This window comes from Typopeltis vanoorti, chromosome 23 (genome assembly GCF_054136105.1).
Source record: "Typopeltis vanoorti isolate ZY-2024b chromosome 23, IOZ_Tvanoo_1.0, whole genome shotgun sequence".
NCBI lineage: Eukaryota > Metazoa > Arthropoda > Arachnida > Uropygi > Thelyphonidae > Typopeltis > Typopeltis vanoorti.
In genome coordinates, this window is record NC_143571.1 from 32,746,451 (window position 1) to 32,762,391 (window position 15,941).

The 15,941-nt window shown below is 36.1% G+C and overlaps 1 protein-coding gene across 1 annotated transcript in view; it reads left to right on the forward strand.

Moving 5' to 3' along the window:
- LOC150093745 (dynamin-1-like) overlaps nt 1–15,941 on the forward strand; it is a 124,190-nt gene that overhangs the window by 18,910 nt on the left and 89,339 nt on the right. Inside the window, exons 5-6 of the mRNA XM_090412968.1 lie at nt 8,020–8,223; nt 14,076–14,174. Of these exons, the coding sequence (XP_090269094.1) occupies nt 8,020–8,223; nt 14,076–14,174 (303 nt within the window). The remainder of the gene's footprint in view (nt 1–8,019; nt 8,224–14,075; nt 14,175–15,941) is intronic.

Consider the following 15,941-nt stretch of genomic DNA (forward strand, 5'->3'; position numbering starts at 1 on the left):
TCCAACTATGTCCTCTGCATCAGTCACTCTATTCCCATTTTTATCATCCCACAATTTCATTCTTCCACAGTCATTTCTCCTCCTACTGGCCATATAGCTAAAAAATTCCCTAGGATTTTCTTTGGATCTTAGGGCCAACCTCCTCTCATATTCCAGTTTCGCTTTCCGTACCACACTAGTCACTCTTCTGGCCTGTGTCTTATATTCTTCATGCATCCTCTCTTCACTTGTCTCCTTATATCTCTTCCATAGCCTCTTTTTCACATGCAATTCCTGTTTAATATTGTTTGTCATCCACTTTACTCCAAATTGTGTCCTCTTCTTCACTCGTGGTATACAACTTACCATTGCTGCTAACAAATATTCCTTCATAATTTCCCAAGCACTAATGATATCCTGGCCTTCCAATTCCTCCTTCCATGAAACTTCCCCAAGTTGATGTCTAAGACTATTATAATCACCTGCTTTATAATTCCACATATGTTCCCATCACTTTGATACTCCTGCATGTCTATTCATTTTCCAAGTAAAAACCATATGGTCACTCTTTCCAACCAGTGGGAGAAATATCATCTCAGTTATTATCAGCTCTTCTGATGCTATAACCAAATCCAAAACTCTTGAACCTCTTGTTCCCTCTGTTACATGTTGCCTAAAACATTTGTCCCTCAAGAATTCTAGAAATTCCATTCCCTTATTGCTACATGCATCTTCCTTTCCCCAATCTATACTGCTGTAGTTAAAATCTCCCATAACAGTTGTTCTTCTTTCACTTGCCACGCTCAACTGTCTGAACATCTCCTGATCCCCACCCTCTGTGCTCCTTGGTCTGTAGCAACACCCCACTAAATATCCTCTCTTGCCCACCTCCACCTCACACCATATGCTTTCAAAATCATTAGTATCACAGCCTTCCAAAGCCACTCTTAGAGGACATAGGTTGTCACTTATCATAAGCAGTACTCCACCACCACGCTTTCCCTTCCTACCCTGCCGAAAAATGCTGTACCTAGCAACTTCTATTCTTGTTATTATATCCTCTTCTGTCAACCAAGTCTCTGTGATCCCAATAATCTTTGGCCAGGCTAATGCTATCAGTGCCACCAATTCCTCTCCCTTATTCCGAATACTCCTGGCATTGGTATAAAGCATAAAAATGTCATTGTTTCTATACCCAGCATTATCCCCTCTAGACTCCACTGAGCTCAGCGTTACCTAATGTCGTCCCCCTTCTCCTAAGTACCCATTCCCACAAGAGGTCACCCCTGCTACCATCTACACTGGGACACACTGACTCGTTTAGAACAGCAATCTCTCCAGATGCCTGCATCCTTCCTTATTCAAATGCAGTCGGTCTCTCGCATACAATTCCTCTCTGCTCTCAAATGTACTTCAAGCATCCACATATTCGAATCCTCTCTTCTGACACATTCTCGCTATTATGCCATTCAATATCACCGCTCTTCTGCTCAGCTCGACATTATCATACCTAGGCAACACACACACACTATCTTTCCTCTCTGTGTCTTCTTTCGTACAGCCTCAAGCAAGAATCTCATATCTCTCGCTGTCCTATTTACACCACCACTCAAGTCATTTGTTCCCACCATCACAATCATCTCATCCATCCTTTCACCTCTTTAATTGCCAGAGCCACACTTTCTATCATTCCTTCTGACAAACACTCCTCACGCATCCTATCTTGAACACCACGGATCATTGAGTCCCCATACATTACACCTCTTACCACCATATTCCTCGATTGCTCACATGCATCCTGCACTCTCTCTTGTAACAGTTTCTCTCTGTGCTCCCCTATTTACCTGCCTTTCTGACATCACTCTATCTCTAGTCCCTGTGTTCCCTTGCATTCCTCTCATTCTTTCTCTCCTGCTGTTTCTGTTCTTTCCTCTTCTATCATTCCTATATCTGACACTCATTCCCTCTCTTCCACTTATCCTATTCTCACCTCTTCTATCATTCATACAATTCTCTCTCATTCCCTCTCTTCTACTGTTCCCATTCTCTCTTCTTCTACCATTCCCATAACTCTCTCTCAATCCCTCTCCTCTACTATTGTTCCTATTCTCTCCTCTTCTCTCATTCCCATAACTCTCTCTCACTCCTCCTCTGATTTGCCTTGCATTCATCTCTTCCATTCGCTTAATTTCATCTTTCACACTTCTCATCTCATTCCCCAGACATTCCACCTGCTCTTTCAGCTCATCTATCTCTCTCTGTAAGTCAGCCACTCTTGTTTGCCATTCATCCTCCCAATTGAGACTATCTCCTAAAACTTCAGAATCATTCAACCTTTCCATACTCCCCACTCTTATTATTTTATTCATACTTCTCTCACTCTCTATCATACCCGTCATCTCTCTACATGGAGAATCTCCCGTCTCTGACTCAACGAGGTCAGTTATGGTCATTTCTAAATCACCATGTTCCTCCCATTGCCTGCATTTTGTGCATATATGTTTTGCCCCTTCTTTCTCCTGCCACATATACAATCACTGGGACGCATACATTCCGCAAGTCCCACATGCTACAAAATCTTTTATAATATCACGCAAAATGGAGTCCTTAAATGGGGGGGGGGGGACTTGGCGATACGCTATTTGTAATTTTAACTGCCGCCGCCGCCATTATTTAAAATAGTGTCGCTAATTAGTGTCAAAAAATAAACGCTAAATAAGTATCAGGAAGTATAACTATAAGAAAAAGTACAAACAGTTTCAAACAGAACATTTAAGTACACTAGATATAAATAAAATGAAATAACTAAATAATGAAAACTTATCCTTTGTCTTGTCTTCCACCGTTATGCATTCGATTCCGACCCCGTCTTCTTGGTAACCAAAATACACAATATCATGACAACAACTAACTTCAAAAAACAACCACTGACAGACACTCGTATTCCAGAAAACAACTTAGCACTACAATAAACGTAGAAAAAACAGACTATTCACCAATTAATAAGCACTTTCTTCAGCACAGCTCAAATTCTCTGCCACATGCTACGGCGACTAATGTTAAAAGTTAGCTCTCGGTACAGTCCACACCAGTAATTTCTACTCATTAACATACATTCTGCAAATTATGATGCTGAAGTAAGAATTTATGTTATCTTCCTTCCAATAATCAGATTCTTAAAGGGACTATATGTGAATTTTATATCATAAAATAATCCAATGCTTATTTACAAAAATATTAAAAAATGTTTGCATAAGAATTAGAGCAACATAACAAGTAGCTATGGCAAACTTTATTCTGAAGGTTATATAGATGAATAGGATATGAATGAAATTGATGATTAGTTATTAAAGCAAAAAATATAGAAAAGGAAGTCATTATGAAATAATTTTAAGAAGAAAGATGATGAGCAGTTCTATGAGAAGTGCAAAATGCAAGTGGTGATATGTATAAAGAAAGAGAGAATTTAGCAACATAAAAGAAAAAAATCTTATAAGCACTTACGATTTAATCTTGGGAGTGGTGAGTTGAGTAGATGATTTACGAATACACACTATGCATTGCCTACGACCTATGACTGAGCATCTGCAGTGATCGCCAATACATGATAAGTAGTATAGAAATAGAAGACACAACATAAATAAAAAAATGAATTTTAATTAGGAAACGATTTTTGGAAAATTTTCTAGTGTTTATTTCCTTTTTCTTTTAGGGGGGCCAGGGGCCCTTCTCCCCCTTCCTGGGTGTGCCAAATACCTAACTAATATATTCCTCACTTCCATCCTTTTGTATGTTGTGTTTTTTGCAGAAACACCTATCTTCCCTTCTTCTGTCCTCTTCACTTTCCTATTCAGTGCTGGTTTGCTTACTGCTATAAGATGTTTATGCTTTTCTTTTTTTCTCTCTGCATTTTGCTCTGAAATTCCTGGGATTTATAAAACCTAATAGAGAAAGAAGTAAATGATCATCAACTTTTGCAGCTTATCTTCAGTCCTTTTTAATATATATGATGGTGGTTCCTTTCAATCATTTCTGACTCCCAGGTGACTTTTTAGGCATTGCCCACAAAGGCAATGTTCCTGGTGAGGTTTTTACAGGGTAGTTCACCATTGCTTTCCCTATACCCCCCCCCAATATGGCTGGGACATATTCATGACTGTAATCCATGTATGTTCACAGGGCCGGTTTGCCTGTTTTCCATCCATTTGCTCACACTTATATAATACTATTCTGTGCAGAATTCTGTCAAATGCCTTTGCAAAATCCAGCAGTATCACAGTGTAACCATTTCCCTTATCGGGAATTGAACCCAGGTCTTTCTGACCAAAGTGCTTCGTCTATACTGACTGAACTACGGAGGCTCCAATATGTATATATTAAGGATAGTCTGTGAATTGCACAAGAATACAGAATCAGAATTACTGACTGAATACATATTACATGAAGATTATCATATTCTAATAACTAATACAAAAGATAAACTACAGCTTGCCTATACAATCTTGCGAGATTGTTGCCAAATGGGACATGAAATTATCTTCTGATAAAACAAATCTTATGGCATTTAAATAAAGGGAACCAGTAAGAAATAAAATAGTTCTAAATAACAGACCAATTAACAACAATAATAATTTTAATTATGTTGGCTGTAATATAAGGTACATGGAAAACAGATGCAAAGCATAAAATTACTGAAATTATCAGCATAATTCAGCATAATTATCAGAATAATGGCATCCGAAGGCCATCGCCACCTGGTTGGCCTAGTGGTTAGTGTATCTACTCTCCAGCCAAAAAGGCTGTGGGTTCGAATCCCAACATGAGCATGGATATTTATGATTGTCTGTGAAAGTATTAGTGGTGGTGGTCAGCAGTAGATGCCGTTAGTGTAGATGATGAAGATAGTTGTAGTTGGTGGATTTGAGTTTTGGAAACGGAGAGTTGTACAGTAGGTGCCCTCCCTCAATGAGTCTTAGGACTCCTTGGAGGTATAATAATAATAATTACTGTTAGTACCAAATAATAGATATAATAATAATAATAATTACTGTTAGTACCAAATAATAGATATAATAATAATAATAATTACTGTTAGTACCAAAAAATACAATTTTAAGAATATTCAGTGATTTTTGCTCATTGTATATTCCTTACCTTTCAAAATTATTCATTCCTGCTAAAATAATCAATTATTTTACTTCTCATCTCTTCATACTAATATCGTCATGGACATCCTTGATATCTGCACCCAGGATTCATGCTTTCATTGTGTTCTTATCAAGCATACCTCTTATTATAGAATTCACATACATTACTCTCTCCTTATTCCCCCTTGCTATTTCATATCCTTCTCATCACTCTTCTTTTCTTCCTTTGCTTCACATGCCAGTTACTACTCATGTTGCTGGAACTCACATTATGTCTCGTGAAACACTTCATGTAAGCATGTTATTCCATTCTTCTCACTGCTCTTGTGACACTGAGGAGAGGAATAAATTAATTTAGGAGAGAAAAAAATTAATTTACACACAAAAATGTATATTTAAATATATGACTAACCACCTTATCCTGAAGGTTACGAAAGCTAATCTGGTCAAGTCATGGGTCTGTGAGAACCACAGATTATTATTATGATTATTTGCTATATTAGAAAGCATTCTCCTTTATGTGGCATTAGAATTAAATGCCACTAATGAGTAACTGCATGCAATAACTTTACATGGTTCTTTGTAAATATTATAAATATTAGTTTTTTTTGTTGTTGTTTGTTTTGTTTCAGTGTTTTTTGTTTTATTGTCTTTTACTAATAGTTTTATTTTTTATGTTTTCTTATGGTATCATATTTTAGTTTTTAAAATAAATTTCTAGTATTTATCATAAATTTATCATTCTGTCCTTAAGTATTTGCTGTTTTAATGCTATTTTCTTTATCTTCTCCTTCTCTCTTCTGGAGTACTGTTCATTATTATATACATTGTAAACTACTCTTTGCTTGTATAAACATGGCCTTAAATTTGTCCTCTGGGTGACATGATTTCATTATTTGGTCACATAGTTAAAAATCCTAGCAAGAATGAAAATGTACACAGTTTAATAATCCTTTGAAATATATTGCTATAAAGAAAGGCAGTGTATGCTCCAACAGGAAGCATATTATACAGTTATAGCAGATTTTAAGCATGAAATAGTAAACAAGTTTAAGGAGTGATATGTGAGACTGTCTTGTCTAAATTAGGCCTCCCATGGTGAGACTTAGCATCTCATGGAGGTCCTGTATAATAATAATAATAAGCAATTCAATTCCTTTGGAACAAGTTTCTTCCATTGTCATTTCCTGAAAACCAGAATCTGCATAAAAGGAAATTTTCTGTGTACTGTTTCCTTGCTATGTGCTCTTGAATATAATTTCAGGTATCAAAATATGTATGTATGTATAAGCTTTTATATAACATGAACAAAATGTGCTCTATGTGCACTGTGTTCTTGAATATAATTTTAGGTACCAAATATGATTGTAAGCTGAGTTCCAGAACTCTGTCTGTTGAAATGCTTGGTATCAGTAGATGGAATAGAAAGTAGAGCCAAAGAATAGTTTTTCTCTCTATATTTGTTTTTAACTTCTTCGAATTTTAGTGTTGCAAATAAGCTTTATAATATTATTCATATTGCTTTACTGTTATTTGAAATTTAGTTCATTACTGTCAGCCTTGTATACTGATATTATTATTATTATTATTATTATTATTATTAAACAAGACCTCATGGAGTCAAAGACTCATCTAGGAGGTCCTTTTATCTCTCACACATCTCATCATACCGCGTCTTAAACACATTCAAACTCCTTGCAGACACCACACTCTCAGGCAAGGCATTCCAATCACTCACAACTCTGCACGAAAAAAACCTGCCTCTCACTCAACTACAACCTCTTTATACAGTTTCCAGGGATGACCTCTGGTTCTCCCCCTATTCTCTGTAGAACTTCTCCACCATTGATCCTATAAAAACCCCTTACCAACTTGTAGGTCTCTATCATATCTCCCCTCTTCCTTCTCTCCACTAGACTCTGCAAATTACATCTTTTCAATCTTTCCTCATACTCGACATTCCAGAGGTCAGAAACTACCTTAGTCAGTCGCCTTTGGACCCTTTCCAACATCTCTTCATCCTTCTGAAAACCAGGTGACCAAATCTGGGCACAATAGTGTATGTGTGGCCTAATCAAAGCCTTATACAATGGAACAAGAAACCTCCTACTTCTACACGTCAGTGACCTCCGCATCATTCCCAGAAGTCTTTGTGTTGTCTTCACAATTTTGGCGATGTGTCCCCTAAATTTTAGATCCTTATCCACTATCACCCCCAGATCTCTTATTTCCTCTACTTCCAACAATATATTCTCACCAAGCATAAATTCTGCATCCCATCTTTGTTTTCCAAATTTTAAAACCTTACATTTTGCAACATTGAACTCACATCCCCATTTGCTTGCCCAATCACTCAATTTATTCAAGTCTTCTTGCAAGGCCACAACATCTTCACTACTCTTTATGGTTCATCCCAACTTTGCATCATCTGCAAACAACTGAATATCTCCATCCAAATCTTCGCCAATATCATTAATATACAAGTTAAATAGTAATGGCCCTGAAACAGATCCCTGAGGCACTCCACTAGTGACTTTCCTTTTCCTGGATATTGCACCCCCATACACAACTTGTTGATACCTATCAGACAGCCAGTCTCCAATCCAATGCACTAATCTAATATCCAACCCCATCTGCTCTAGTTTGACTGTCAACTTATCATGAGGTACTCTATCAAAAGCTTTTGCGAAATCCAAGTATATTACTGTGTGTCCTTCTCCTCTGTCCAAGGAAGCAGTCACTTTATTGTAATAAGTAAGTAGATTACTAAAACATGACCTCCCTTTAGCATTATACAGTGTCAGTATACAAAGCTGACAGTACAGTTTATGCAGATTTATGTTTGTATAAATTTTCACAATCATGATAAATAATATTTTGTTTTTTATTATAGTTTTGGAGTTGACTCTTGTTGATTTACCAGGACTTATAAAAAATCCTATTGATGGGCAGTCTGAAAAAATTGTGACTCTTGTGTATGAAACAGTGTACAGTTATATTTCACAAAAAAATTGTCTTATTCTAGCAGTAACACCAGCTAATCAAGATATAGCTACTTCGGATGCTCTGAACATTGCTAGAGAAGTTGATCCAAAAGGTAATTTTAAATATAGTGATTATAGAAGATTCCTTTTTAATTCATAATAATAATAATAATACTGTAATAATAATTTTCCATTTCATTAAAATATTGTTAAAGAATAGTAGATGCATTTTACCTTCACTATAGCAAACTATTGATGTGGGACCAAATGATTATGATTATTATTATTCAGACCTCCATGGAGTCAAGAGATTCATCGTGGAATGCCCTTCCTAGGAAATACAAAGTCTATCATACTACTCATTGACTGTTCACCACTCTATCAAGCAATGCATTCCACAGTTCAGCCACCCTCCACACAAAGTAACCACTCATCATCCTCTTGCTCACAGCTTCCTTTTGTAACTTCCAGGGATGGCCCCCTTGTCATCACTCCTTCCCGCTGTTCCACCAAGTGAAAGAACTCCCCAATCTCCACCCTGTAACTGCTTCTCAACAGTTTAAAAGTTTCGATCATATCGCCTCTCCTTCTTCTATCTACCAAACTTTGCAGTTCACATTCCCTTAGCCTATCCTCATAACTAGCATTGTACAGTCCTGAAACCATCTTTGTTATTTGCCTCTGTACCCTTTCCACAGTTAATTTATCCCCTTCAAACCCTGTGGACCAAATTTGAGAACAATAGTCTAAGTGTGGTCTCATCAGGGTCTTATACATATAATAAATTTAGTTTAATCCATTTATCCAAGTGTGAGCAAACAAAGTTTGCGCCTGAAAGTATCTTCAGGACTAGGGCAAGGTGATACAACACCAGGGCAACTCGTTGCAAAGGTGTAGCAAGCTACCAACACTCCTGTCTCAGTATCTCCCTTAATGCAAAACACATCTCCTTGTGGATATGTCTAATGTTATGCATTAAGGGACGGGCCACTACCCAGACTAGTTTCGACCTTTATTGAGGTCTCTTCAGTGGGAGCCAGGCCCAAGCTGAGAAACTAGGCAGAAGCATTCGTAGGTCATCTCTACCTATAGGAGTTGCCAAATGGTGTGCCACCCTTTTTTAATAAATTACTCTGGATTTAGAGAAAGATGTTGAAAGTTTATTTTTCACTTGGTTAGAGTATAATAAATTTAGTTTAATCCATTTATCCAAGTGTGAGCAAACAAAGTTTGCGAAAACTTTGTTTGCTCATTACTACACTAAGTAATGAAGATGAAGCATGTCAACTGAGAGTAGGCCTAAAGTCATTGGAAGAAAGCCATTCTACTCCACCACAGCAAATATAAATACAAAAGACTTTTTCTTGAATCTGCTTCTTCCTTAAGAAACTATCCTAACTTCAACAAATTTGGTTGCATGAAACTGCCCCAACTGCAGATGTACAGATTGGAAACTTCACTCCTGGAACCATGTTTAGGGAGCAGTACTACTTTGCCTTCTTTCTGCTCATTAGGAACCATTCTCATTATCAAACTTTCACTGGATAACAGTCTTTTAATTTATTAAGCTAACTTTTAATTAATAGTTAATATAACTATTAACTGGTACACATGTAAAAATATGTGGTGATCAGTCACCCATTCCCACAGCCTCATTAGCATCTAATCCAATTAATACTTGATATATCCCTAACTTCTAACCCTCTCAATACTTGCCTTCCTTATACATGTAGCACAGCATCATTTAACCAGTATGGTATGCATTGATAAAGTGCTCATTAAATAACTCCATTACATCCTTTACAATGGTCACTCTGCTACCATATCTATACATCAGTGCTGACCTGTTATAATTATTCTTGCTTTTGCTTTCCATACAACGTAAGAATTTCTTGAATTAGCTTGTCCTGACTAATCAATCTCCACTTAAACAGCACTCTTTCTTTCTTTATGATACTTATCACCTTCCTAATTATTATGCTAACAAATGTGAAGAGACAGAGTTCCAGATGAGGAGGCACAGTTATTATTATTATTATTACTACATGAAATCTCCAAGAAGTCCAATGACTCATTGTGGGAGGGCACTCTACTTTACTTTGCCCCTATAATTATAAAAGGATGTTTCATTTAATTTGTTACCTTAAGCACAAATTAAATGTTATCAAAAACAGGAATGGAGCAGTATTAACAGAAGAACTGGAAGTCAGAAACAGATAGAAATGGTACTGTGAAAAACTGTACAGCAGAGAGAGAACAAGGAAATTTTGGAAGAGCTCCATCACCAGGAAAATTTCAATTTGGAACCTTCTTCACTCAGGCATTAGGTGGAAAGAGCAGTTAAACATCTTAACAACAATAAGGCCACAGTGCAGATAGAATTCAAGCAGAGTTAATTAATCCCACAGGGGATGGAGGGATAAGAGTGTTTCATAGATTGATTACAAGGATATGGAAGACAGAATCATGGCCTAGAAGAAGAGTCAATTCTTCTACTGAAGAACTGGATTGATGCCAAAGGTGAGACAGAGATGCTTGAGGAACAAGTAAGTTTCAGGAAGGCAAGGGTACCAGAGTACTAGATATCAGATTATAATAAATTTAGTTTAATCCTTTTATCCAAGTGTAAGCAAATAAAGTTTGTGCCTGAAGTATCTTCAGGATACTTCAGGCACGAACTTTGTTTGCTTACACTTGGATAAAAGGATTAAACTAAATTTATTAATAATCTAACCAAGTGGAAAAAACTTCCAACATCTTTCTCTAATCCAGAGTAATTTAATAATAAGGTGAGACACCCTTTGGCAACTCATATAGGTAAATATGACTTCTCCATTACTTCCACCTTAGTATCACCACCTCTGGGTCTGGCACCCATTGATGAAACCTCAATAAAGGTCGAAACTAGTCTGAGTAATGGTCCTTCTATTAATGCATAGCATTATATATGTCCACAAGGAGATATGCTTTGCATTATGGGAGATACTAAGACAAGTGATGAGAGTTTAGTCTACCTTTACCATGAGTTGCCTCAGTCCTGAAGATACTTCAGGTGCAAACTTTGTTTGCTTACACTTGGATAAAGGGATTAAACTAAATTTATTATAGTCTAACCAAGTGCAAAAAACTTCCAACAGAGATCAGATTCTTTTCCATAGCCAGATCATTGAGAAGTCTTAAGAGTGTAGACACCCTTCAGTAATATGTTTCATAGACTACTCCAAAGCTTTTGACTGTATTCAACATGTAAAATTGTTAGTGGTAATAAAATAATGGGGTCTCCTCAGCATGTTATCAGGCTGCTGGCTAACTTGTACAATGAACAAGAAGCTAAAGTAAAAACAGGTGTTGGATTAACTGATTGGCTTCAAGTAGGCAGGAGAGTTAGGCAAAGATGCCTATTTTCTCTTCACCTGTTTTGTATCTGTTTGTGCTGAAGACGTCATGTGTGTAGCTTTAGATGAACTTAAGATAGGAATCAGGATAGGTGGCAGATTGATCAGTAATGACAAGGAAGAACTAGGACAAATCCTTGATAGAATTAATGAGATCGGCAAGAACAGAGGACTTAAACTCAGTCCTAGCAAGAGAAAGATTATGGTTCTCAAAGGAAATATAGACAGGGATGTTCCTGAGAAACAAGTGTATCTTAACAAAGAAATAATTGAGGAATTAGTAAATTTGTGTGCTTGTTATCCATCATTAATGCAAAGAATTGCTGTTCAGAATATTATTATTATTATTATTACCTGACACCTCCAAGGAGTCCAAAGATTCATCAAGGGAGGGCACCTACTCTACAACTCTCTGTCTCCATCAACTATAGCAAACTGCTTCATCTACACCAACATCATCTACCACCAACCACCACTAGTATTTTCAGAGACAATCACAAACATCCATGCTCAAGGTGTGATTCGAATCCACAGCCTTTGGCTGGAGAGCAGATACGCTAACCACTCAGCCAACCATGCCAGCAGATATCTGAAGAAGATTAGGGAGCTAAAACAATTGTCAGAGACTTGTCTAAAATCTGGAAGAATAGATCTATCTCCACAGAAATAAAACTGAGTATTATGGGGTCTGTTTTTTTCAATAGTTACTTATGGATGTGAAACTTGAAAGAACCTAAAGAAGTCTAGAAAAAGGATAGCTGCTTTTGAGAGGTGATGTTATAGGTGACTGTTGATGATCTCATATACTGAAAGGCAGATAAATATGGATGGGTACTAGAAACAATCAGTAGAACTTATCCCGAAATGTTCCGATGACGATGACACGATCGAAACGGCTCGCAACCCATTAATGCCCCCCCACCCCTGTTTTCCCATAAAACCCTTCCCCAAAGAAGCGCCCTTAAATATAATAATATATATGTATATATATTATTTTTAAAAAAAAACGGGTTTTCTAATTAATCTTCCCACCTTGCCTCAAACACCCCCACATTTTCTAACCCCCACTTTAACATCCAAACAAGATATGTGCAAAATTTCTTCCTCTATTAGTCTGCATATATTTACCCTTAAAATACTTATAAAACCCTAAGAATTCTTGAGACACCAATGTATTTAAAATAAGGGACACTCCTAAATGAAAACAGGCCAAAATTGCTGTAAAAATAATAACTTTTAAGAGGAGTAACATGGGAATTTCCCAGAAATAATACCTATAATCAGTAGAACTTTTTTAAGATCATTAAGGGTATTTTATTGAACAAAAGAAAACTGAATTACTTTGGAATATTGAAAGAATGGGAGAAGGACTTCTCAACACAGTAATAGAAGATAAAGTCCCTGAGTGACCATACATAATTTTGTGATGTCCAGTGAACTTATTTGGCAGTAGCCTTTTCTTGTTTCACCACTTTCCAAAGAAGTACCTCTCATGATCACTTTCACCAACAGATGATAGCATTATAATAAATTTAGTTTACTCCTTTATCCAAGTGTGAGCAAACAAATTTTGCGCCTGAAAATATCTTCAGGACTGGGATAAGGTAGTACAACACCAGGCAACTCATAGCAAAGGTGGACCAAGCTAACATCACTCCTATCTCAGTATCAGTATCTCCCATAATGCAAAACACATCTCCTTGTGGATATGTATATATATATAATGTAATGTTATGCATTAAGGGAAGGGCCACTACCCAGACTAGTTTCGACCTTTATTGAGGTCTCTTCAGTGGGAGCCAGGCCCAGAAATGGAGATACCAGGCAGAAGCAATAGCGAGGTCATCTTTACCTATAGGAGTTGCCAAAAGGTGTGCCATCTTTTTATTAAATTACCCTGGATTTAGAGAAAGATGTTGAAAGTTTATTTTTCACTTGGTTAGACTATAATAAATTTAATTTAATCCTTTATCCAAGTGTGAGCAAACAAAGTAAAGGATTAAACTAAATTTAATAAAAATATAAAAAAAATAAAAAAGTGGCCCTTCCTTAATGCATAACATTATACATATCCACAAGGAGATGTGTTTTGCATTATGGGAGATACTGAGATAGGAGTGTTGGTAGCTTGCTCCACCTTTGCAAGGAGTTGCCTGGTGTTGTTCCACTTTACCCCAGTCCTGAAGATACTTTCAGGCACAAACTTGTTTGCACACACTTGGATAAAGGATTAAACTAAATTTATTATAGTCTGACCAAGTGAAAAATAAACTTTTAACCTCATTATTAATGTTATGCATTATGCAAACCCAAAAGGATGTGTGCTTTGTATTATGGGATACTGAAGCAATCAATGTGAAGATATTTCACATATAAACTTTGCTTCCTTACACTTGGATAAAGAATTAAACAAGAATGCAATTTCTTAGCATGGTTAATTTAATTTATAATCAAGTGAAAAACGTTTAGCAACTAATATTGTGTCCTGTTGACTGCACAGTTTTTTAAAACTGTTATAGTATTTAAAATAATTATAAAGTAATTTTATGTTAGTATGTTACTTTTTTAAGGGGAAAGAACAATAAGTGTCCTGACCAAATTGGACCTCATGGATGAAGGAACTGATGCAAGAGCTGTTTTGGAGAATAAAGTGGTACTGCTAAAGCGAGGTGAGATGATTCTGAAATTATTTTAAGTGCAATTAATAATATGAATATTTTATTTGAACACTATTTATAATTGAAAACTATTTCTAGTTATATTGTTTCTAATTAAGAAACAAATTTGCATATGTTCTGCAAAATGACTATTCCATTTGCAGAATGATTGCTATGGCAGTTTGATATAGTATGCAATTTTTACTTTTTTTTTTTTCAACCTGATAAATCTCAAAATTCCTGATAATATTATAAAAGAAAATCTATTCCTTTTGCTAAATTTATGAACTATAGCTAACTAATGGAAGTTTCTGGTAAAAAAAAAAAAAAAAATGAGACCCAGATGTGGGAAAATGTAGCATAAATCATTTACAATTGCATATCAGTTAGCAAATAAAACATTATGTATTCATGAAGAAATTAGGAACAAAAATACCTATCCTGTTGAACTGAAATATGTGAGAGCTCCTTTATTCTAGCTGTCATTTCCCCCCCCCCTTCTCCAAATCAACTTTTCATCCTGAATTTTGGTTTCTTCTGCTCTTTTTGACATAATTTACAATTTTCAGTACTTTTTTTTTTAATTTTTACAGATTGAAAGAAATTAGGATGAAATGAAATGAGATGAGATGGGAGGGTGAGATAATGAACATGAAAGATGGACAGAGAAATGGGGGAGAAAAAAAAAAACAACGAGATACTAAGTATGGAGTGAACATTGGAAATGCTAGTGTGCATGCATGCATGCATACATATGTGTGTGTGTGTGGTTAGCATCTTTGGTACATGGAGACCAAGTTTGTCTAATAAGTTCCTAGAGGGATTCTGTAGGACTGCTACCAAAAAAATTTCCATTCCTTTATAAGGCCTTAATTAGCCTACATCTAGTCTGCTACCTGGAATGTGACTGATCAATGGAATGCTCCCCATGAGGAGAGATTAAAGGCCTGTTGGCTATTAAGACTAGCTGATAGGCAAAAAAAGAGGAGATACTAGAGAAACAGTATAAGTTATTAAAGGGTTTTTATAGGATTGACACCAAAGACTTTTTTCAATACATAGCGGAAAGAGAAGAAGGGGGTCACTTATTGTTCTCTCCCATCTGTCCTTGTAGCAGGAAGGATGCTAGGACTAGATTTTTTTGTTTGGGGATGGCAAATGGGTGAAGTGGGTTGCCATAGGTAGTTTTGAGTGCTTCATCAGTGAATGATTTCAAGGAGAGATTTGATAAGTATTGTGTGAACAATGGTTAGAATATGTCTAATGAGACTTAACAATGTGGAGATGCTCAAGAAGTAATAATAACATAAAATCACAAAATAAATATTAATTCTTCAGATTTTATTGTGAAAGCCAAGATCTTATCTCCTCTTCCCAAGTAGGTATTCTGACATGTTTCTTCAGATAACATGACAAAGTCTTAAATACTTTGTTTCAGTTTCATTAAGTAAAGTAATTGGGCTACAATATTATCACTGTACTTCCACCTTGAATTATACAACCTCTGTGCATATTACACACACATGATACTTTCTCAAATTCTCCATTTCTTAAATTGTAATTCACTATATTCTATCAAATCCATAGCCTAAATATTTCTAATAAGTACTAACACATCCTGTCCTCTTTGCAATTCCATTTCTTTTCACAAAATTATAATTTCTCTCACATTCCAATATTTAATTTTGTTGATCTCAAAGAGGCATTGTGATGTGATATGGGTAGCGAATGCAAAACTTTTGAATACTATGTGCTATATTATAAAGCAAAATTATATTA